At 57.2% G+C, this 22,605-nt stretch overlaps 7 protein-coding genes across 9 annotated transcripts; 5 read left to right on the forward strand and 2 right to left on the reverse strand.

Annotated features, from left to right (window-relative positions):
• Positions 1 to 243: 243 nt before the first annotated feature.
• JDV02_002694 (uncharacterized protein) lies at positions 244 to 1,585 on the forward strand (the record flags this gene model as incomplete). Its single annotated transcript, XM_047983747.1, has 2 exons — positions 244 to 1,334; positions 1,396 to 1,585. 2 exons carry the CDS (start codon positions 244 to 246, stop codon positions 1,583 to 1,585), a joined length of 1,281 nt encoding a protein of 426 aa, XP_047839719.1.
• prp3 (U4/U5/U6 small nuclear ribonucleoprotein prp3) lies at positions 1,479 to 3,696 on the reverse strand. The gene is made up of 2 exons (XM_047983748.1): positions 2,480 to 3,696; positions 1,479 to 2,429 (listed from the first exon to the last, which is right to left on the reverse strand). The coding sequence occupies exons 1-2, from the start codon at positions 3,336 to 3,338 to the stop codon at positions 1,825 to 1,827; spliced, it is 1,464 nt and encodes a 487-aa protein (XP_047839720.1). The 5' UTR covers positions 3,339 to 3,696; the 3' UTR covers positions 1,479 to 1,824.
• Positions 3,697 to 3,807: 111 nt separating this feature from the next.
• Positions 3,808 to 9,255, forward strand: JDV02_002696 (DNA-directed RNA polymerase). The gene is made up of 2 exons (XM_047983749.1): positions 3,808 to 4,098; positions 4,163 to 9,255. The coding sequence occupies exons 1-2, from the start codon at positions 3,917 to 3,919 to the stop codon at positions 9,012 to 9,014; spliced, it is 5,034 nt and encodes a 1,677-aa protein (XP_047839721.1). The 5' UTR covers positions 3,808 to 3,916; the 3' UTR covers positions 9,015 to 9,255.
• Positions 9,256 to 9,613: 358 nt separating this feature from the next.
• Positions 9,614 to 11,060, forward strand: JDV02_002697 (Glutathione transferase). 2 transcript variants are annotated; one of them, XM_047983750.1, is made up of 3 exons: positions 9,614 to 9,824; positions 9,886 to 9,985; positions 10,069 to 11,060. In XM_047983750.1, exons 1-3 carry the CDS (start codon positions 9,750 to 9,752, stop codon positions 10,560 to 10,562), a joined length of 669 nt encoding a protein of 222 aa, XP_047839722.1. In that variant the 5' UTR covers positions 9,614 to 9,749; the 3' UTR covers positions 10,563 to 11,060. The 2 variants fall into 2 exon arrangements, with proteins under 2 accessions (XP_047839722.1, XP_047839723.1); XM_047983751.1 differs by having other exon boundaries at positions 9,664 to 9,985.
• HHT1 (histone H3.1) lies at positions 11,013 to 12,061 on the reverse strand. The gene is made up of 3 exons (XM_047983752.1): positions 11,697 to 12,061; positions 11,474 to 11,610; positions 11,013 to 11,411 (listed from the first exon to the last, which is right to left on the reverse strand). The coding sequence occupies exons 1-3, from the start codon at positions 11,770 to 11,772 to the stop codon at positions 11,214 to 11,216; spliced, it is 411 nt and encodes a 136-aa protein (XP_047839724.1). The 5' UTR covers positions 11,773 to 12,061; the 3' UTR covers positions 11,013 to 11,213.
• Positions 12,062 to 13,952: 1,891 nt separating this feature from the next.
• Positions 13,953 to 14,833, forward strand: HHF1_1 (Histone H4). The gene is made up of 3 exons (XM_047983753.1): positions 13,953 to 14,163; positions 14,238 to 14,375; positions 14,444 to 14,833. Exons 1-3 carry the CDS (start codon positions 14,154 to 14,156, stop codon positions 14,605 to 14,607), a joined length of 312 nt encoding a protein of 103 aa, XP_047839725.1. The 5' UTR covers positions 13,953 to 14,153; the 3' UTR covers positions 14,608 to 14,833.
• Positions 14,834 to 19,373: 4,540 nt separating this feature from the next.
• JDV02_002700 (uncharacterized protein) lies at positions 19,374 to 22,509 on the forward strand. Of its 2 annotated transcripts, XM_047983754.1 has the most exons (2): positions 19,374 to 20,338; positions 20,405 to 22,509. In XM_047983754.1, the coding sequence occupies exons 1-2, from the start codon at positions 19,663 to 19,665 to the stop codon at positions 21,541 to 21,543; spliced, it is 1,815 nt and encodes a 604-aa protein (XP_047839726.1). In that variant the 5' UTR covers positions 19,374 to 19,662; the 3' UTR covers positions 21,544 to 22,509. The 2 variants fall into 2 exon arrangements, with proteins under 2 accessions (XP_047839726.1, XP_047839727.1); XM_047983755.1 differs by having other exon boundaries at positions 19,374 to 22,509.
• Positions 22,510 to 22,605: the final 96 nt, after the last annotated feature.

Raw genomic sequence — 22,605 nt, forward strand, 5'->3', positions numbered from 1 at the left:
CAACACGTCTCTCGCTTTTATCGCCCGGCGGTAACTCCAACAGACAATCGCCGTACTCTCATCATCCCTGATGTCTCCAAACTGGTGGAGCGCAGCGTCGGGAATTACTTCAAGTGCACCCCATGAAGCGGTGCTCAACCCCGATGGTTGATCGACCGTGGTCACAGCCAGTTCCCTCTCCCCCTTTTGGGGCGGTCCAAGCGCTCACACATCGAGCCAGCGTTGAATAACTATCCGTGACGAATGATGGACCTCACGCCTCCACCACTCATTCCGTCGCCAGCACTGTCGCATCAACAAAAGCAGCAGCAGCAGCAGCCGCCGGCCCAGCAACACCAGCAGCCTCCCTCGCCACACAATCGTCCCCAACAAGCACAGCAACGCCAACAGCATCGGCCACAGGTAACGTCACACTATGGCATGGTTCAGAACCGCTCCTCAGCATCATCGACGGCCGGCTACCCCTCGGTCGCTCTCTTGGACCTCGACCGGGGCACCTCTTCGACGGCCCAACGGCTCCATCTAGGTCGATCATCGCAGGCCCTAGCACCAAGGACGATCACCGAGCCGCAGTGGGAGTATCCCCATCAGCTACCTCCGGTGCTTGACACTGGTCATGACATCTTCGCCAACTATGCAATCGTCCAGCCTCAGGAACCGGCTGCTGAAGCCTACCACGTCCATCCAACAGTTGGTCAGGATTGGGCCTCGCGGCACGCGGGACACAATGCAAGTGACCGAACCTCGAATCCCGTTGTCCATGGCAATGAATTCGCATATACCTCCCATGACGTTGGCATGCTAGGAGTTAACCCCCACGACCCGTCCCCTGGGCCAGCGGCACACCAGACACTGACCCTGCCAACATGCCCCCCTAACGATACTACCGGCACCGTCCTGAGCTCTTCGGTCAACCCGTTTCCCTCGCAGTCGCCACCGAGCTTTGTCGCGCAAGGATGGATAAGACCCAGTGGTAGCGGCCTCTCGCAGCGAGCCGTGCTGTCAGTGCCGGCCACCTCAGCTTCTGTCGTCGCAAATACTACCCGCACGCGGCGTGTGCCTCGGAAGCACACTACCAAAGACGAGGCCAATTTTCAATGCACAGTCGAGGGTTGCGGCAAGTTCTTCAGCCGCAGTTACAATTACAAGTCACACCTTGAAACCCATGACGAGCAACGCGAATACCCCTTTCCGTGTCTGGTGAGCGGCTGCCACAAAAAGTTTGTCCGGAAAACCGATCTTCAGCGACATCACCAGAGTGTCCATGCCAAGGAGCGAAATTACCGTTGCGACTACTGTGGCCGGCTCTTCGCCCGCAAAGACACCTTGCGCAGGTCAGTCGACGGGACGTCTTGTCTTGCTGCGTGCACGCTGAATGCTGAACGTTTACCACAGGCATATGGAGGATGGCTGCTCCAAAAGATTCGACATCAAGACTCTCGATCTGCACAGCCGTGGGCTCTCGGCTCCCGTTCCGCCAGCCCCGAGGATCGAGCAAGAGAATGGTGGGGCAGATGGAAAGGGCCTCCTGATGCCACCAACTTCACCACACACACTGCCGCCGGAACAACCCTGGCGAAGTTAACAACGCGGGGCAACGTGCCATTAGCACATCGGCGGGTAGTTCTTTTGTGCGGTGGGAACATACTGTGCACTAAGCCCAGTCAGTGTGCGAGAGGAGATGTGGCAAGAGATGTAACAAGTTCTTATAGATGCGCTCGGCAGAGCCAAGCGGGCGGACAACGCAAATAGAATGCGTTGGACTTGTCCCCACGTTCCTTGGCACTCAAGTTGTAGAGCAAGGCGCACAAGTCTTCATTTTGTCTAAGCCAGCCCCTTGGCCAGAGACCAGAAATTGTCCATCTTGGCCCGTGAAAGAACGTCTCTGGCCTCTTGGTCCGTCTCACAAACCTTGCTGCCCCATTTTCGAAAGCCTCTCGCCTTTTGCTCGCCTTCAAAGACAAGCTTACATTCGTTCAATGACATGTCCTTGAGGCTCCCGTCCTCGGTCTCGGCCTTGAGCCAGTCGCGGCCAGCTTCGCGCTTGTCGTCCCTGGACTTTGGTGGAGAGTTCTCAGTCCATTCAATGCGGTTGAGCATCAGCTTCCGAAATTTGTTTATGCTCCATGCTCCACCCTCGACAATGACGAGATTGAATTTGGGGTGCATGATGCAAGTCCCCGTGAGGCCCAACTGCTCGGCGTTGACACCGATCTTGTAGCGATGCTGCCCATTGGCCAGGCTGTTGATTTTGAAGATTAGGACATGTATACCCTTGTCCGCGTCCTTTTGCTGGTTTTTGGCCAACTTTTCTTGTTTTTGGTCCTTGGTGAGCTGGCGTTCCTCGTTCGCCTGGACGTGTTTGTCGTGACGCTCCGCTATTTCACGATTGACTCTCGCTTCGACTGCCGTAGGGTCTTTGACAGCGACTAGATTTTCAAATCAGCGCCATACTGATAGCGTTTTCAGGCAGGCTTACCATCTCCAAGGACACGCATTAGGTTGCCTTTCTTCACCTTTGGGGGTGGCGCAGGCACCAATCCGAGTCGGATTTTGGCTTGCATTTCCTTCAGCTCTGCCATACGACGCTGGCGGCGTATCTTGGCTTGCTCCTTGGATGTAAGGTACATGGGTTTTGCGGTCGACGCATGGCGGTCCTGGGGAGGCTCCAGAGCAACTGGATGCTGAATGTACTCCGTCACGATGCTGTCTGGCGAAAGTATCTTCAGTTTCATCGGGTCCTCGAGGCTGTCGTAGCTCTGTCCAGCAAGCAAGCCCTCATCCCACCACTCGATTCCTGGAGGTGCCTCCACCACGAAGTTCTTCTCGACGTCCAGGTCATCATCAATACCGGCTTTCCGCGTCTGCTCCGCTATCCTCTTTTTCATGTTTTCCAGGGCAGCCTGCCGACGGAGGGCACTCGCTTGCTGAATGTACTTGCCCTTCTGATTGAAAACCAAATGCTTCGGCTCCCGCCGTCTGCCCCCGGTTGTTTGAGAGGCGAGACTATCGTCGAAATACGGATTGTAGTCTTTACTCTTGCCCTGGACGGGTCGGCTGTTCGGCGTGTTGAGCCGGGGTGACTTGGCCGGCTCAACATGTGATGTTCGTGGTGTCTTCGGACTGTCTGTGGTCTTGGCCTGCGATTTCCAAGACCCAAGATCCTCGAGGGCCGGGTGCAGGCCAACGCTCAAACCGCCTTTTGCCTTGCTCGTTCCGATGGCGGCTGCCACACGAGCCTTGAGAGCCGCCATCTTGTCAGCAGTAGACTCAGGTTTTTGGACTCTTGATGCCGCGTCACGGCGCGGGCCTAGTCCAGAGTGCTGTGAAGAATCCATGGCGCTGCGAGTCCCCCCTTCGGCGTCCAGATACTTGTCACGCTATGGCGCCCGCTTCCGTTCGTGCCTCGCTTCGTGTCACACGATTGCGAGTACGGTGTGTGAGGACGACCCGTCAGGGATTGCTCGTCGTAAGCTCCCTCCGCCTAGCAGTGGCCGAGCCTGAGTGCCGGGCGAGACGGTAGGTGGCAGTTCAAAAACGTCAGACCAAGGCGCTTCGGAGAGGCAAAGTATGAGCAGAGACCAGGCTCGTAGTCGAGAGCGCCGGACGCGAGGCCGGACGCAGTGGTGATGGATCGCAAGGACTGGCACAACGGAGGCAACAGCGACCAAGTAACTAAGTGTTGGTGTTTTTGGGTGTGGAGTCGCCTTGTTGACCTGCTTCGGTGACACTGGGGACCCACTCGCTGGACCACCAGCCGCCCGCATGAGAAATTCTGCCGCCCAGGACCGCCAAAAATTTGTTCGTCTTCAGTTGCTGCCCGCCATCGCGAACCGTTCCCCATCCTCCAGCTCATGGAATTGGCTCGCAGAATTGGACTCGTCTCTCCCCTCCCGGCCCTCGACGAAGTGCAATCATGAATATCGCACAGCCCGTCGCCTCCGAGGTGGAGAGCGTCGAGTTCACATTTCTCTCCGCTGACGAAATACGGGCAGTATCCGTCAAGCGCATCGAGAACGAAAGCACCTTTGACAATCTGCTAAATCCGGTGCCTGGCGGTCTCTATGACCCGGCTCTTGGCTCTTGGGGCGATTCACCGTAAGTCCAGGTGTCCCCGTCCAACCCGTTTGGATGACCGACGACTAACTCGTGGCCGTCGCAGATGTTCAACTTGCAACTTGAATCAGGCCTCGTGTCCCGGGCATCCAGGCCACATTCAGCTCCCCGTGCCCGTCTACCATCCGGTGTTTCTGGACCAGGCATACCGTCTCCTCCGGGCGACATGCGTCTACTGCAAAGGCTTTCGACTGCCACCAAAGGAGCTGCACGCATACACCTGCAAGCTTCGCCTCCTTCAACATGGCCTTATCCAACAGGCTCACATAGTCGGGTCTATCGGCGAGAATGAACTCGCCGTGGAACTTCAAGAGTCCCTCGGCCTGGAGGATAGTGAGGCCGAGGAGGAAGGAACCTCTTCCATCGACAACGTCACCCGCGCGCGAGAAAAGTATGTGCAGCGCTGTCTCCGTGGGAGCAAGCTGCGGAGGGGCGATGTAAAGAAGGGTAAACACGAGGGCGCCAGTGAGATGCGTCGAGAGGTCATCAAGGAATTCCTGACCGATATCACGAAAAAAGCGATGTGCGCCAGCTGTGGTGGCATATCACCAACATATCGGAAAGATAGATTCGTCAAGATCTTCGAAAAGTCCTTGTCCGGAAAGGAGAAAGCCAAGATGGCTCAGAAGAGCCTGAAGTGGGATGATGCCATGACACGCGTCTACCATAACAAGAAGCCTCGAAAGGGGGACGGCTACGCATCCGATGAAGGAGTCGCCGACATTGGCTCACCAAGCCGCAAAGTACAGACGACTACGCTCGAGGATATCGAAATGCCAGATGCGGATGCTGCCGATTCTGCTCCACCCCAAAGATACATCAGCTCCATGGAGGTTCACGCGAGGCTAGCAGAGCTTTTTGAGAAGGAGCAGGAACTCCTTTCGCTCCTATACAACGCCAAGCCGCCCACGCGAAGCTCGCCCAAAGTCACGCCCGATATGTTCTTTATGACGACAATCCTGGTTCCTCCCAATCGGTATCGACCAGAGGCGCGCACTGGCGATTCGCAGATTGCCGAGGCCCAACAGAACTCCCTGTATAAGAACATACTCAGGAGCTGCAGCAAAATTGCCCAAGTATACAACGCCCTGGACGCTGGCAATGCCGACGTTGTCCAAATGCACCAAGCTTGGACAGAGCTTCAGGAAGGTGTCAATGCACTCATCGACAAGACCAAGAACCCTGTACAGGGTGCTGCGGCAAAGCGCAACGAAGACGGCATCAAGCAGAAGCTCGAAAAGAAGGAGGGTTTGTTCAGAAAAAACATGATGGGCAAGCGCGTCAACTATGCCGCCAGAAGTGTTATCTCACCGGACCCCAACATCGAGACCAATGAGATTGGCGTCCCCCCCGTTTTTGCAAAGAAACTCACATACCCAGAGCCCGTCACCAGCCACAACTTTCGAGATATGCAGCAGGCCGTCATCAATGGCGTCGACAAGTGGCCGGGTGCCTTCGCGATTGAGAATGAGAACGGCCAAGTCGTCAATCTCCGGAACAAGTCAGTCGAAGATCGCATCTCGCTTGCCAATCAGCTCCTAGCGCCTACAAACACCAGCGCAGCGAGAATGAGGAACAAGAAAGTGTATCGTCACTTGACGAATGGCGATGTTGTATTGATGAATCGTCAGCCGACCTTGCACAAGCCTTCTATTATGGGCCACCGAGTGCGAGTGCTCCCTGGAGAGAAGACGATTCGAATGCATTATGCCAACTGCAACACATATAATGCCGATTTCGACGGCGACGAGATGAATATGCATTTTCCGCAAAATGAGGTTGCCCGGGCAGAGGCTTTGCAAATTGCCGACACAGACCACCAGTACCTATCCGGCACTGCCGGCAAGCCACTCAGAGGCTTGATTCAAGACCACATCTCCGTCTCAGTCACGTTGTGCAACCGTGATACATTCTTCAGTCGCGGCGACTACCACCAATTGGTCTATAGTGCCCTGCGCCCGGAGAGCGGGCACATCCTTGGGGAAAGGATTGAGCTTGTGCCTCCTGCAATCATCAAGCCAGTGCCAAGGTGGACAGGCAAGCAGGTCGTAACTACAATCCTCCAGAACATCCGCCCGCCTAACTGCGGTGGCCTGTCTATGCGCAGAGAGGTCCTGATAAGGGCGGACCAGTGGGGGGCCAATTCGGAGGAGGGCAGCGTTCTCATCCAGGACGGAGAGTTCATCACCGGAATTCTGGACAAATCACAGATCGGACCTAGTTCTGGAGGCCTGATTCATGCAATTCACGAGATTTACGGTCCAGCTGTGGCGGGCAAGTTGCTGAGCAGCCTTGGTCGCCTGCTGACTAGATACCTCAACATGAGAGCCTTCTCCTGCGGCATAGATGATCTCAGGCTCACTCAGGAGGGTGAGGATGCACGACGAAGGGAGCTTGTTGCTGCCGATACGGTGGGAGTTCAAATCGCATCTGGCTACGTTTCTCTGGAAAACCAGTCCAACCCGCTCAACCCTCTTCTCTTGGAGCGCCTTGAAGAGGTTGTGCGCGACGACAGCAAGCAGGAGGGCTTGGACCTCCTAATGAATCAACGGACAAGGGAGATTACGGATGCCGTTCAGAAGTCCTGCATTCCTAAGGGCCTGGAAAAGCCCTTCCCGAGAAATCAAATGCAGGCCATGACGACATCGGGAGCCAAGGGCTCCCGAGTGAACGCATCCCTCATTTCATGCAATCTTGGTCAGCAGGTTTTAGAGGGAAGACGTGTGCCTCTGATGGTCAGCGGCAAGAGTTTGCCATGCTTCAAGCCATTTGAAACCAATGTCAGGGCCGGCGGCTACATCGTGAACCGCTTCCTAACAGGCATTCGACCGCAGGAGTACTACTTCCATCACATGGCTGGTCGAGAAGGTCTCATCGATACAGCAGTGAAGACTTCGCGCTCAGGTTACCTGCAAAGATGCATTATCAAAGGCATGGAAGGGCTAACGGTAGCCTATGACACAACTGTGCGGGATGCCGACGGGTCCATGATCCAATTTCTATACGGTGAGGATGGTCTTGACGTGACGAAACAAATGTACTTGTCCGATTTTAGTTTCATTCTGCAAAACGTCACGTCTGAGGCAGCGCAGTTGAGGTATGATCCCAAGCTCGGCGAGCGACTTGGGGCCCACCGAGCTGCGTTCACCAAGTACATGAAGAGCGCCATCAAGCATGCCAAGGCCAACGATCGAAACGCAAAAGATCCTCTTTCCGCCAACTTCGATCCAGCTACGAACGCTTTCGTCACTTCAGAAACGTTCTACGATGCCGTGTCAAGTTACCTCAAGAAGAACGCTGACGGATTGGTACGTGAGAAGGGTAACAAGGCTCAACGAGGCCTTCCCCGTGTCGCCCTCAATCGAAAGAACGCGGAGATGCTTTTTGCCATGAAGTTCCTACGGTCTCTGGTGGAGCCTGGCGAAGCTGTGGGCATTGTCGCCGGCCAATCTGTGGGCGAACCGTCAACGCAAATGACCCTGAATACTTTCCACTTAGCAGGGCATTCAGCCAAGAACGTCACCCTGGGTATTCCTCGACTTCGCGAGATTCTGATGACGGCAAGCAAGGACATCTCAACGCCTGCCATGTCCCTGTACCCAATCTCGGAGCTTTCATCGAACGATGCAGAGGTGTTTGCCAAATCAATTAGCGCATTGCGACTAGGGCAAATTCTTGACCGCGCCGCTGTCGAGGAGAGGGTCGGCAAAGGCAAGGTATATGGTTTGGCAAAAGTCTACAAAGTCAGTCTGAAGTTCTTTCCCTCGGCAGAGTATACCAAAACGTACGCAATCCGCATCTGCGACGTGATGGACACCGTCGAGCGGAAGCTTTTGCGGGCTATTCTATCTCTCACGAAGAAGGAGATTAAGAAGCGGCAGGCCCAGACGACCAATGCCACTCCCGAAATTGGAGTTAAGGCTGGCGTCGTGGAGATGGCTGCTCTAGAGCCCGAAGGCGAGGGGCACGGCGAGGATGACGACGACGACATAGGCGATGACGATGCCACCAACTCGAAGCAGCGCGCAAACCGCAGCGAGGCTGTATCATACGGGCCCAACGACGACGACGATGACGCCATCCAGCGGGCGAATGAGAGGGAGGCCATGGCTAGCGAGATGGAAGACGAGGGTTTCGGCGGTAGCCCTCCACCATCCACGCGTAACGCCGACAATTCGGACGAGGACGAGGAGGACGAGAACATGACATCTTGGTCTGCCAAGGCTCGGACGCAGCGGGTCCTCGACGCTTACGCAGAGGTTACGGACTTTGACTCCGACGAGAAGGATGGCGGCTGGTGCACCTTGACAATGGAGTTTGACGCCATTATCCCCAAGGTGCTGATGCTCAACATCGTGCAAGACGCGATCCGCAAGACGGTGGTGCAGCAGATCTCCGGCGTCAACTCTTGCAGCTTCGTTGAAGAGAAAGGCATACGGGCCATACACACGGAGGGCGTCAACCTACGGGCTATGCAAAGATACAGCGACTTTATCGATCCGAACCGCATCGAGACCAACGATATTGGGGCGGTGCTGGACGTCTACGGCGTGGAAGCTTGTCGAAACAACATTGTGCGCGAACTGGGAGGCGTCTTCAAGTCACACGGCATCGCGGTTGATAGTCGGCACCTCAACCTGATCGCAGACTACATGACGAGGAACGGCGACTTTACCGCCTTCAGCCGCATGGGCTTGAGGGGCAACGTTAGCCCGTTCACCAAGATGAGTTTCGAGACTACGCTTGCATTCTTGAAGGACGCAGTGTTGGATGGCGATTGGGATGACCTAACAACACCGAGCAGTCGATTGGTAATGGGTAGGTTGGGGAGAGTCGGAACTGGTGGCTTTGATGTACTGACCCAGCTGCCGACGTACCACGTGGACTCGCTGGCATGAGAGCCGGCCACGGCCAGCAAATGCTTTTGAGGTGGCGCGCAGACAAGGATGTGTCGAGTGGCCGTTCGATGGGGCAGTACTTGGTACATGATAGCAAGAGACGTAGGAAACCATGATTGTCAGAGCAAGTGGGATTTGCATTTGACGCTGCGCGCGTATGTATGTTTGCCTTTTCGTTGTCTTTTCCATTGTCTTCAGGCTCGAAATCCAGTCACCAAAAGAAAGAAGACCCTTATCGTTGCTCGGAGACGCATGTCTTGCAGCACGACACCTCGATGTGATTGAGCCGAGGCTACGTTGCGCGCCCTTCTCGGCAATGTCAGCTGAGAGGGGAGGGTTCACCACGGCGATGTGGTTTGGTTTGTGTAAAATCATTGCCGCTGGGCTCGAGCTACTACAGCCAAGGTGCTAAGGTACCTATAGGTAGAGGCACCTTGCTACTACGTACTAAATTTGGTGGTATGCGCGCCGGCAGCGGGCAATAAGTTCGAGATTGGAAAGGCCTGTCAGTACTAAGGTACCTGATTAGTAACTAAGTACCAAGGTACGTACTAAGGCAGGACCCCGGGTGCTGTCCGCTAGCGGGGAAGCGCCTACAAGAACGACGTCTGCCCTCAACTTGGAAGGGCCCTGACGAGCCACACCTGACTGGAAGACTGGCTGGCACAGCCCCATTCTCAAGCAAGTACCTCTTTGTGTACCACGTCACGTCGTACGACGCTGCCAACAGCAAATATGTCGCGCAACAAGATTACGCTCTACGTCGACACGGTCAGTCCGTTCGCCTATATTGCGTACTATGTGCTCCGGGTATGTTTCGCAAGGGTATCTCGCTGTCTCGGACACGCGCACCGGCTGACGGCCCGCACAGCACCATGCAGTCTTCCAAAGCTGCGACATCACATATGTACCCATCTTCCTGGGCGGCCTAATGAAGGCATGCGGCAACACGGCGCCCATCAACATCACGAGTACGTGCAGACGAGAGCTGCGCGTGCGGCTTCGAGCGCAACGCACTTGGGGCAACAAGATCCTGCTGACCACTTCACAACAGATAAGAAGTCATGGATCAACCACAACCGTCAGCTGTGGGCCGAGACGCTGCAGGTGCCTATCAAGAAGGAGCTGCCTGCTAACTTCCCGCCCATGACGCTTGGCATCATGCGCCAGCTCGCGGCGCTGGACGAGGCAGACGGTAGGGGCCGGCAGCAGCGCCTGGTGCAAGCGCTGGACGCGATGTTCCACGACTTCTGGGTGGAGCACCGCGAGACGCACAAGGCCGAGGTGCTCCATTCGCTCCTGGACAGAGTCCTCGGCAGCGAGACAGCGGCCAGCGTCGCCGCAGAGGCCGGCAACAAGGGAAAGGTGGCCCTGCTGCGCAACACGGATGAGGCCTTCGCCGCCGGCGCCTTCGGCCTGCCATGGATGGTGTGCACCAACGCGGCCGGCAATGTTGAGTCATTCTGGGGCGTCGACCACCTTGGCCAGGTGGCTAGCTTCCTGGGCCTCGAGCGTCCCAAGGCGGGTGGATGGAAGGCTCTGCTCTGACCAAGGCGACGGGGCCGTGTTGGTCATCGTGTCCAGGCCTCATTTCGCGGGCCTCCTATGTTGTACTGTGTCATGCTCGCCCTTGCCCAGTGAAGCTGCACGGCGAGTCATCGCGATCTCCATGTGGAAGGGACTGCTCGTAGCTTGTGGCGAAAGCAAGCTGGCGGGACGTTGTCTGGTCCAGATAGTCTTGAAGCGTTGCCCGCCCGACTTCACCTTGCAAATCCAGTACCGTCAACTGTATGCTCAGTCCTCGATACTAGCGCTGGTAATCTACACGCGTCCATGGCCGGCCTGCTCACGGAGACGGCCCACTCGCGTTGTGTGTGGGTCGATCTTGTTGATACAATAACAACTACACGCGATCACGCGTCTTGCGCGAGGCAGTCTGCCTGCGGTACATGTCCCATCTTCACATCAGGCGTTCGTCGTTTCACATCGAGGCACGTGCTTTTCATGTAAATCATGGACCGCGTCCGGTCCAGTTGCATTCCGCGGGCCCAGGCCGGCTTGGTTGCCTGGTATAATGTACATCCCCAACTGTGGTGCAAAGCAAGTGTCATTGTAACGCCGTGATTAACCCCCGACCCATGAATCCATCGTCAAAAGCAAAGTCGTGAAGCCCCCTGGCTATATCCTGCATCCCATCGTCTAGTTACGCTCGCCGCGCAGGCGGCGGGCAAGCTGGATGTCCTTGGACTGGATGGTGACACGCTTGGCGTGGATGGCGCACAGGTTGGTGTCCTCGAAGAGGGAGACGAGGTAAGACTCGACGGACTCCTGGAGGGCACCGATGGCGGAAGACTGGAAGCGAAGATCGCTCTTGAAGTCCTGTGCGATCTCACGGACCTGTGCAGGTGGCATTAGTGTCATGCGGCAGGCATGGGTATGACGATGCAGATGTTACTCACGAGGCGCTGGAAGGGGAGCTTGCGGATCAGAAGCTCAGTCGACTTCTGGTAGCGACGAATCTCACGGAGAGCGACGGTACCGGGCTTATAGCGGTGAGGCTTCTTGACGCCGCCGGTGGAGGGGGCGCTCTTGCGGGCTGGCATGACGCGTGTTAGCAGATGCGGAAGCGTGACGATGACGCGTCTGCGCAAAATGGCAGGCGTCGCGAATTATGAAACTCACCAGCCTTGGAGGCAAGCTGCTTGCGAGGAGCCTTGCCACCAGTGGACTTGCGGGCGGTCTGCTTGGTGCGGGCCATTGTTGCTGGTGTTGCGCGTGTGTGGTGTTTTGGTGGGCGGTGTGGGGTTGGTGACGAAGTGGGTGTGAGATGCAGGAGAAAGAGTTGGGAGACGGAGGTGGGCGGGGGGGCGCTTTAATACCTCTGGCCGGCAGAGGCAAGGCTCAGCGGCTGATCTGAGAAAATGGGTTGCGCGCTAGTGGACCGTGCGCTTTGGGTTTCGCCTGCGGTGTGCGTGTGTGACATGGATTTTTTCTGACTGACGCGCTGGCGGAGAGTGGGTGCACTAATTGGAAGGCGACGGTCTGCCAGAAATCGGGCTCCCGGGGGGGGGAGGGGGAGGCAAGGGGGGCAGGGCAGCCTAAGTTCTCTGCTGGAAATGCGCAGGCGCGGCGCAGTGTGGAGCTTGGAAAGAATGCCCACCCTTGTTCTCCATGCTTTGCGTGATGGCGGGGCGGGGCCAGCCAGCGGACAGACAAGACAGACAGGCAGGCACTTCTCAGACAGAGGAACGTAGCACATGCTCTGTGACGCCCAGCACCGCGCGACCGAGACAGACGGCCACATATTCGCGTGCTCAGCGCGACCGGGTTCTCGCTCCGTGTCAAACGCCCGCTCATCACCTCGTCGTCGCGCGTCGCCCCGTAGGCATTTTCTAAGCACGCCGTATGTGCGTACCTACGGGCGTATGTGCACGGGACGTTCGCGTCTGTGTTACGTTAGTACTGCGTAGGTGAAGTTAGTACTTCGCAACCAACACCTGCCAACCACCACCGCACGCAATGGTTGTCGATAGGTAGGTACTAACGCAGGCAAGGTTCCTGTTGTTTCCCTCCTTCGGGGCCCTAGGCGGAGGCGTTGCACCCGCGCCGCCTGCGTGTGGTGCCTGGCCCGCCCGCGTTACAGCGTGCACGCCGTAACCCGATGTGGAAATTCGCAGTGGGTCTTGCACTCAAGCAGTGCGCCGATTTTTGATTGGCCATGTGAAATTGGCATCCGCCGTCAGCCCAGTCCAGCTTCGTGTCGATGAAGCATCGCTTACCCTAGACCTAGTGCGCGACCACTCGAATCTCGAGATATCGACAGTAACGTACGTGTTGATATGATGGTGACGGCGTAAATGGCATGGGGTATGGTTGATGCAGCGTGCAGTACGCCATTACCGTTTCTTAACCCCATCCATACATATGCTGCCACTCTTTCGTTGGTAGTGTGCGCTGCCATTGATGTGTAACCCTTACGACTCCCGGACTGCGTATTCGGTTGAGACACATGGCGGACACATGTTACCGCACGTCAACGTCGAGGTGCACGCGAGCATATAGCAGATAGTGACTGGCAGCACTGTATCGATTCATTACGGCGAGATGAATGAGAATGGATTTCATCCCACCCATGGCCCGCTGGGACGGTCAGTCTTTAGAAGGTGCAGGGTCGAATATCCATCCAATCAAAGACGCCGGATGGAACCAGGGCAACTACAAACAAACGCACGCCGCCACGCCGTGCGTATCTACCATGAGCAGCACATGTGGTTCCTTGACCTTAAGTAGTACTTATTAGTAGTCACGATTCGTTGGCGGGAAACGGTATCCGTTATACCGTCCAGCTTGTCCACCACGATGCGACGTCACCAGCATGCATCATCCACTGGTTCTGCGAGACACAAGACGGAGAAGACGGGCATCATACATAACTACATAGTACGTGCACTGACGCACACAGCCCCCCAGCAAGACATGGGCATGAACGCAGTACCTACGTAGGGCTACGTATAGATATCCTTCGGCCAGCCGCCCCGTTTGAGCAACTTTCAAGTGCAACGCATATAGGAGTACAATATTGTATAACTATTGTAGTGACGGAATTTGGACACCAGGCGCGGAAAGTTAAACAAGCACGCACGTAGGCAGGCGCGCACAGGACGTTGTTTCACTGGCTAGCCACCTCGAATCATCCAAACGGCGACGATCTCCATACACGCGTGCACGTACATCGTGTGTCATTACAATGGTAGTTTTCGGCGCGTCTGTTATTTTGCATGGCTTGTTGCCATGTGGAGCTTCTCCCTCTCTCCCGCCCCGGCGTCGAGCCCCAGCACAGGCACACGCTGACGCGGGCACGCGCCAGTGGGCCCCCCACCCCCCTCCCCTCGCGACCGTGGCAATGTTTTTTCCTCCCCCCTTCTCAGCACAATCAGTCGCGCATCAGCCGCAGACGGCCAACTGATCTGTGATTTCGGCCCACCTGTACTTAAGCTCGCCCACCGCCGCCTCTACTGCACCTTTCGTTGACCACCACCCAATCTATTCCCCTCTATACTGTCACTCGCATTTTTGTCCGCGACAAAAAAAAAGACCCCAACCTCAAACACAACCACACATCCACAAACACCCATCACAATGACTGGACGTGAGTCACACTGCCCACAAGCGACAAGGAAGCCATCATTGAAGAAGACACAATGCTAACCAGCCATGCACTAGGTGGCAAGGGCGGCAAGGGCCTCGGCAAGGGCGGTGCCAAGCGCCACCGCAAGATTCTTCGTGACAACATCCAGGGTATCACCAAGCCCGCTATCCGACGTCTCGCTCGTCGTGGCGGTGTCAAGCGTATTTCTGCCAGTAGGTCCCCCCCGCATGGAGAAAGTCACAAGCCGGAAGCAGTGCGCAGACTGACACGCGACCGCCAGTGATCTACGAGGAGACACGCGGTGTTCTCAAGACCTTCCTCGAGGGTGTCATTCGCGACGCCGTCACATACACTGAGCACGCCAAGCGGAAGACGGTCACATCACTGGACGTAGTCTATGCACTCAAGCGACAAGGCCGCACCCTGTACGGTTTTGGTGGTTAAGCGATTGTCCTTATTGCATGTCCGTTACGAATTTGTTCGCCTCGGGGCGCGTCTCGTTTTCCCCTGTTACCTGGGGCCATGTTGGGGTGTTTCATGATGACTACGGATTCGGGTATTGGGTTGTTTGTTTTTCTAAACGGGTGTTTTTGTACCATATGAGGGGAATGGCGGTCTACATCTCGGGATAATGGAAATCCGCTCAAGCTGAGCTCAACAACATTGACATCGACTGGACGCGTCTATTGTAAGATCACTGGCGCGGTCGCCCGCCCGCATGCGGGCTTCACGTGACGGGTGCATAATGACTCGCCACGGCGCGCCGGCTGCTGACGGTGGACATGCGAAGGCATGCAGATGAGTCGCTGTGATAGACTTGGGGCGGGGGGCCCCACGATGAGCCCGGCCACCCTGAGAGCACAGTGGCGCGGGCTACGTACCATGTCGCGTTTCTACGTGTGCCGTTGTGTGTGTGAGAATGGGAGAGTTGCCGCCTGCAGGATCGCGGGACTCGCTATACCTTTGAAGTGCGACGCCTCGGCGCTTCCGTGTTGTCGGTGCTCGTGGACGCAGACCGTGTCGGCAGAGCGGCTTGGGCCAGGCTGGTAGACTGACGGGGCGCCCTGGTCCAGATCTGCCTGGGGTGTTTTCGAAACTAGCTAGTACTAACACACAACCTGCGCCCGAAGCCAAGCAGCAGCTGGTTGCACGGGGTCACTGGCGGGACTGGGCAGCCGCCTTCGGGGGTTCATGCGATCAGGTGTGCTGTGCTAGGAGTGAACGAGAGACATGGCCGAGCTGCTTTGACGTTGACAGATTGCGTCTGGACCGGGCGCTCTGACTGCCCGGCACTGGACCGTGTGGCAGCACGAATATCGCATCGTCGGTGAGCACGATCCGATGGCTGCTCTTGACCCATCGGCGCCTCACTCACTGCCTGGGCTCTGGATCGCGATCTGTCGCAGAGCTGCGCCTCATGATAAGATTACCCAGTTCCTTCTATCGTACTGAGGTATCAACCTATATAGCAACACCTTGGTACCTAGGTACCTACTAACTAGTACCTGCCTAATAGTAGTAAATACAGGTAGGTACTTACTTACCTAGTGAGTTAGTACCGAGGTGCTACAGGTATTACAGGTAGCAGAAAATGCAGTCGTGCCTGTCGCGCTTGTGTTTGTCTCATACGTACGAAGTACCTTACTAGGTATGTTGCAGCCCCCCTCCCCCCCATTGCTTCCTTCCATATTGGGAAGCGTGGCGAGCCCCGAGTAGGGACGTACTTGGTTGCAAAGTCCTTTCAAGATCTACCTTGAGGTAACAGGTAATCTAGGTTGCCTAAATTTAGGCAAGGACACCTTGTTGCAATGGCACCTGTAGTAGAACAATAACTGGCGGAACAGACACCCGGGACGAATGGGTCCCCACTGCACACATGGCCAAGAACAAGTTGGACGAGATGCAGCACTTCTCGATGTTGGTTACTGACACCGTGCCAGCGCTGCCGCCACGTCCTGGTGTATGATTGCCACGCATGAACGCTCCCTCCCCTCTGACGCTTAACGCGCACAATCCGACGGTGAAGAGGGAGCCCTGCCACGGTCGCGATGGAGGTTGTCGGGACAAGACGGACAGCGCGGGCATGTCCGGTTGCGCCAAGATGCTGGGACCTCGTTCTATTTTACCTGCAGATCTGAGGCATCGTGGGTTCGCCTTGAAGGAATGCATGTGCCATGCATTGGGGGTTCACAACGGAGAGGACGCGGCGCCGCTCAGCACGAGGCGCTATCGTCCGTCACCCCCGCTTGCGCACCACGCTGCACCAATCTTGAGCAAGCCGCACCCACAATTGCCGCGGCTCGGCGGTGCAGCGACCTCGGAAACGTTAACGTTTCTGCGAGGGACCAGGCAAGGAGTGGCTTCCATCAGTCGTACCTACTTGAGGCCGGTCCCATCTGCAGCCCCTTACCCCCCCCCCCCCCCCCCGGGTACCAGCCCTGTGTGGAGGAGGGGCCCGCGCTTCGGGCGCTGCCGCCGCATGCCGAGATCGAGCCGAGCGCCGGCGGCGGGCACGTCGTCTCCGTCCAGCCATGGGTGCCGGCCGCCATGGGTGCTGGCCTGGTGAGACCTTGTCGTGCGTCCCCCGTGATGCCGCGACCCGAGGCCAGCTCGCTCGTGTTGACCGTCCAGAAAGCGACTAGCCGTATCTACGCTGCACACTCTTTGCGCATATGCGACGCGGCCACGGCTGAGCCGGTACATACGTGCAAGGAGGGCCAGCAGGACGGAAGCGCAGGGATGCGCCGTGGCTACGCGGCCGCGATGCCCGCCGACGGACAGTCCCAAAAGTGCGCCCGGGCAAACACAATGGTACGGCGCGCACCGCAACAGCAGGCCACTTCGCCGACGACCCGGGCACCAGGGACGTTCAACGTGGCGGCGTATACCTACGAAGAGGTAAGTACTGCGCACACCTCGAGCCCGCGCCCCCTCCCCCAGCGTAGGGCAATTACAATGCAAGGGAACATTACCTACGCAGGCGCGAGCCAGATCCCTGGACCCCCGGACGAGAACCGATCGGGCTGAGGTGATGGTGGCTGTAACTTGACGGTACGTAGGTACAGTATACCTACATGCATGTTTTGAGTACCTGTAGTACCTTAGTAAGGTGCCTACCTTATAATATGTGCCTAAACCCCGGCGAGTGTGGCTTGGCTGGCTTGGCAGCGTTCCAGTGCATTCCAGCGGCTGGGTGGTGCGTTTAGATGACCCTCCACATGTTACTAAGGTTGCCAACCAGGCGGGCTTCAGGCCATGCTGTCGGCCACCACGGCCGGCTGTGCTTGTGTCCGAAGCCGGTCGGGACCCCTCCCTCGAAGCTGTGGCTAGTAGGTACCTCCGGGTGTGCGCGCGCGCGTGTGTGTGCTTGGTGGCCGGAAACCCTGAAGAGCTGGAGGTGGAAAATTTCCAACCTCAGATGCAGGTCCCGTCGGCGTCACCGAAGTCTCGGCTCCCGCGTAACCCAGTCTCCCACGCGTTTTTGTCCGTTCTAGAAGCGCGACCGACGGATGCGAGATGCAGCCAAGGGGGGCAGGGGGAAAAAAAAATCCTGCGTCCTTGTTGGTGTTCTCTGCCGCTCTCATCGATCACCGTCGCTGCACCATCCACGCCCCTCCCCCGTTTGCCCACCCCTTTGCCCTTTCCTGGGAGAGGGGATGGAGGAACGGATGCCCGCCGGCGCCGCTCTTCGGCCAGCCAGCCCCACCAGGGTGAAGCCGGTGCACACTCCTGCGCAGTGGGTTACCCTGCAACGCCTGAATCCTCATCATCGTACGAATACCTACCCTACCATGGGCAGTTGGTGCGTGATTCACGCCAGGGGCGACAGCTTCAGAGGTCGCGTGACCTTCCATTAGCCTGGCCAGGCCTTAATACAAAGACACGCTCGCCAGGAGGCTTTGAGCCTTGACACGGCTCGACTGAGTCACCAGATCGGGGAATAGGCATCCAGCCGCGATGGGCGGAAGAGATACACTCCGCGCCTGAGCTTTTCCGTTGCGCACACCACGCGCGTGAAGAGTCTTTAGGCAGTCATGTGACGCGAGAGCGCCCCCCTCGGTCGCTGGCGCTGGTGCGGAACACGACGGAGTGTGGCGGAAGCTCATGGATGACAGATGTTCCCGTCATCGCGTGGCTCGATAAGGTGGCTGTGCTCGCGTGCACCCCCCCCCCGCCACTAACCATATACGAGTACGGCAAGGTTCAGGTGTTTGGGCAGCGTGAGGAAACACCCAGACACGTTGCTGTACGAGACTGAAGAACTGAACAAAAAAAGAAGAGCTTCCAAACTGTTCGATGACATCCGACCCGAGTGCGCGGGGAGCGTGGCCAACCGCCGAATCCGCTTCATGAAGCTGGAAGACGTCATCGCTGTTGCCCAGATTTCAGACCAGGAATGTGTGCCAAACCGGGATCTCGCGGCAAGAGGGCCCTTCTGGGCTGCACCAAGTACCTTACGTAGTCGGCTTCACAGTACCCAAGGTACCGACGTCTACCAGTACCGGGGATTGCGCCGAATACAGTGCGAAAGAGATGACGTCGATATGGCACTGATCCACCAACGAGACGGCCCTGTGAAGAAAAAAAAGTGGAACGGTCTGCCAAAGCATCGTGAAATCATCATGTCGAACGAATGGAGGGAGCAAGCGGCAGGCTCCCACCGTTCGTGCCGGGCGCCTCGAACTCGCTGCACCGAGCCTAGGCTGCCCACCTGAAGGCGAGGGCGCTCACGACCCTGCCCGTGCTGCGCTGCGCTGCGCTGGCCCGCTGGATGGCGGCTGGCGGAGCGCTGCAAGCGTGTGAGCCGCAGTGGTTCGTCTCCTCCAGCCTGCCGCAGGAAGCCTGACTTCCGTGCCCAGTTGGCCAGCGTCCGGTCATGGCATGCATCAGGCACCATGCCACCGCCATGATGATCCATGGCGTCATGGTCTCGCTGTGTGTTAAAGGGAACCCCGCATAGTCAGTACGTAGTAGGTATTATTAGCGACCCTGGCGACGTCGTACCTTAAGTCACGCCGGCAGACAATCACTCGAGAGGGGGAAGAAACACAGTCCCGAAGCCGTGCGAGGGAAAAGGCAAGGTACCCAGTACCCCCGCAGCCTAAAGGTACCTAGAGGTAGTTGCCTTGGCCGGGACGCAACAACCCTCCCTACCTTAGTAGGCGGCCGCGGTGGAATCAGGGTCTCGGGCTCTGCGGGGCCGATTGTGTAATCGGGTACGTAGTGGTCGTACTTGAATTCCACCCCCTTCCATGTCGGCACTCTTCACCCCCCCTCCTAGCGATTTGGCGTCCACCCCCCCTTCTTCCCGTCCTGCATGCAAAGGGAAAAAACCACAGGACGACTCATCGGTCCCCCGGCACCATGGCCGTGCCTCTGACGCCGTGGCCGGCCCTGCCGGCCCTGTCTGCTTTATAAACGCGTGCCCGTCCTGATTTTTGCCACTGGCCTTAAGATGGATCCGACTCGCAACCTCTAAACTCCAGGTCCTTGATCATCATGATCTCCCTCTATGGCCAACCTCAGACCAACAATCACCATTACCTCTTCACAGACGACCAGCACCAGCAGCAGCACCAGCAGCAACAGGACCGTCACTTCACTTCATTCGCCTCGGACGAACTACCGCTGCCCTCGTCAAGTTTTGATCTGCCCGAAGGCAGCGACGATATCGTCCTGACCAGTGAACACATGCAGCCCGACAGTTGGGCCTCGCCCGCCCAGTTCACACCGAGGCTTGGTCGGTACTCTCACCAGCGCGAGTCGTCCCTCTCATCGCTCGCCTCCACGACCGGCCCAGCGTCTCCTTTCGCGGGCTCCACCTCAAATCCTCAGATCGCCATCAACGATTCCGCCGTCGACAATCTTCCCGACATGCACACACACGACGCAACCGCCGTCGCTCATGGAGGCTCAGTTTATCAGCTTCCTAAGTCCATGAACCATTACACCAACTTTCACAGCTTTGACGGGGCCCTGTCCGAGATGGCGTACCCGTTAGCGGTCGCTCCGTCGAGAAAAGCCCGGATCGATAGAGGCCTCCTGCCGGCACCGGAATTCCCCGCTGGACACAACGCTTCGCACCCAACGTCGGTAGCCAGCTCTATTGCAGGAGATTCACCTGCGACGCCGGGCATCGGTGAGACTGCGGACCAAGCAGACAGGAGGAGAAACGGTACGTCACCGGGTCATCTTGGGCCAGGTCGCGATGTTGGAGACTTTGTGCTCATCGATTTCGCAGGTTTTGTCAATGTTCCGAAATTGGACAGAACAATGACCGACGTTTATGGCGATGAGTTGTACAATCCGAACTTCACCATCACATCGACATCGCCCCCACGGGTGCCTGTTACCTCGCCCACCAACGATCTCTTCACCCAGCGCATCAGTGCAGCAAACAGTCACCATCTTAGTGCGGCGCATTCTCCTTCCTCTTCCATATCACGCGCCCGGTCACCATTTCGTACTGGGTCTCCATTTGCGGCGCCTCCTATGCACGACACCTCTTCAGACTACTCCCTCAGCAATACCCGAGGCTTGGGGAAGCAAACCAGAGCGACGCAGGACCCTCAGATGGTTGCTCAGCATGATCGTATCTTGGAGCCTGAGACGCCGAAGACCATCTCGCCCAAGGATGCCGTTCTCGAATTCACCGATGCGGACAACGAGACAAACTTTCCCTTGTTCCCTCAAGATCCGGCCAGCTACGGCATGGATGCGTTGGCCAAAGGCATTCTGGAGCCAGGGGTAGACGAATCGTACCTGCAGACCAACGACGGGAGCTCAGCTGCCGCCATGGCGCTCATGCCATCTCAAGCTTCCCTTGGTATTCAGGTGCCGCAGCAGTATCCGTTCATCTCACGCTCTGGGTTAAGGCACGACACCCCCCCCCGACTCAGCTCGTCGGGCTCAAGCTCTGTTGGATCCAGGCTCAACACGCCTTCAAATTTGACACGCCCGGCCGCCACAGGTGCCGAAGGTGGCACGTACACCTGCACGTATCATGGTTGTACGCTCAGATTCGAGACACCATCACTGCTACAGAAACACAAGCGGGAGGGTCACAGGCACACGCAGGGCATTGGTAGCAGCCGGGACCTGGGAATGACGTCGACCTTGCTCAACACCCAGGCCGGCCCGCATCGCTGCGATCGGATTAATCCAAGCACTGGAAAGCCGTGCGGCACAATCTTCTCGAGGCCATACGACTTGACAAGGCACGAGGACACCATCCACAACGCCCGCAAACTCAAGGTCCGATGCGACCTGTGCACTGATGAGAAGACGTTCAGCCGAGCGGATGCTCTGACGCGACATTACAGGGTGTGCCACCCCGATGTGGAACTTCCTGGAAAGCACCGTCGCCGTGGAGGTGGTTAGGTGGTAACTGTTCAACAGCTCTGGCTAGGGCAGCGTGGCTCCCCCAGTCTTACCCCTTCCATTACCAGTCATGACGACGCTGTGCTCAGGGCAGAAGTGACCACTAGCGGGACAGAAAGACGGCGTCCCGCTTTTGTGGACCCAAGGGTCCTCTTGCAGACTGCAGGGTCCACCCCGCTCTGCGCTGACGTCACAATGCCTGATCGCCCGCGACCGCTGACATCACCGTGCATCGATCCACGGAGCTGAGCCGCTTGTCAACATCATCGCTGCACAGGCGCCTTGGAAACGCATCGGACATCTTGAGGTCCGAGCCATCCAAAAGCAACGTCCCCACCTCCGCGCAGAACCAAGCAAAGCTGCTGGGACGCACGGCACGGCTTGTCGGCGCAGCTTTGTCTATCAGGTGCGCCTCGCCGAGGCTCATCGTCACCACCCCTTCTCGGCGTTGGTGATGCTGTGGTGATGTCTTGATCGACGCGGTGGAGCCGGGTTGAGAATCTCCTCCCGTGGCACGGTTCGAGCCATTCAGTGGGTACTGAATGAAACCTGCCATTTCTGCGGCTCACAGTGCCGATGGTTTTAGTGTTACGCTCTTTACGCCAGCTTGTCGTACGCTGATGGCTGCTTCGCCGTTGCGGTAGCAGCGAGCCACTTAATCGCTGGTTTCTACTGGGCTGGCTTGTATTCGGACTTGTAATATCATTGGAATGAGGTTTTAGATAAAAGAGCGTGGAGAATACGGCGATTTTATTTGGCTGCCCAGAGTTTTCGGTCTTCTGGCATGGGAAAACATGTTAATCAAGTTTAGTTGTACGATATGGGTGAAGGCATGGAATGCATGCGAGTGTGGAACAAGCGCATTGATGGAGACGCGTGCGCGACACGACGAAAATGCACTAGTGACATTAGGCATAGAAAGATACCTCTTTTATTGATGAACGAACGGAATTTGGCAAGAGCCGCAAGATGATAGGAAATCCTGCTGATTTGCCTGTCGGCGTGTCAAACTGACGTAATGGATCCATGAGTGAGTAAATATGGGCAACAAAAGGCTGAGTT

The sequence above is a fragment of the Purpureocillium takamizusanense genome, chromosome 2 (genome assembly GCF_022605165.1).
Source record: "Purpureocillium takamizusanense chromosome 2, complete sequence".
Classification (NCBI taxonomy): domain Eukaryota; kingdom Fungi; phylum Ascomycota; class Sordariomycetes; order Hypocreales; family Ophiocordycipitaceae; genus Purpureocillium; species Purpureocillium takamizusanense.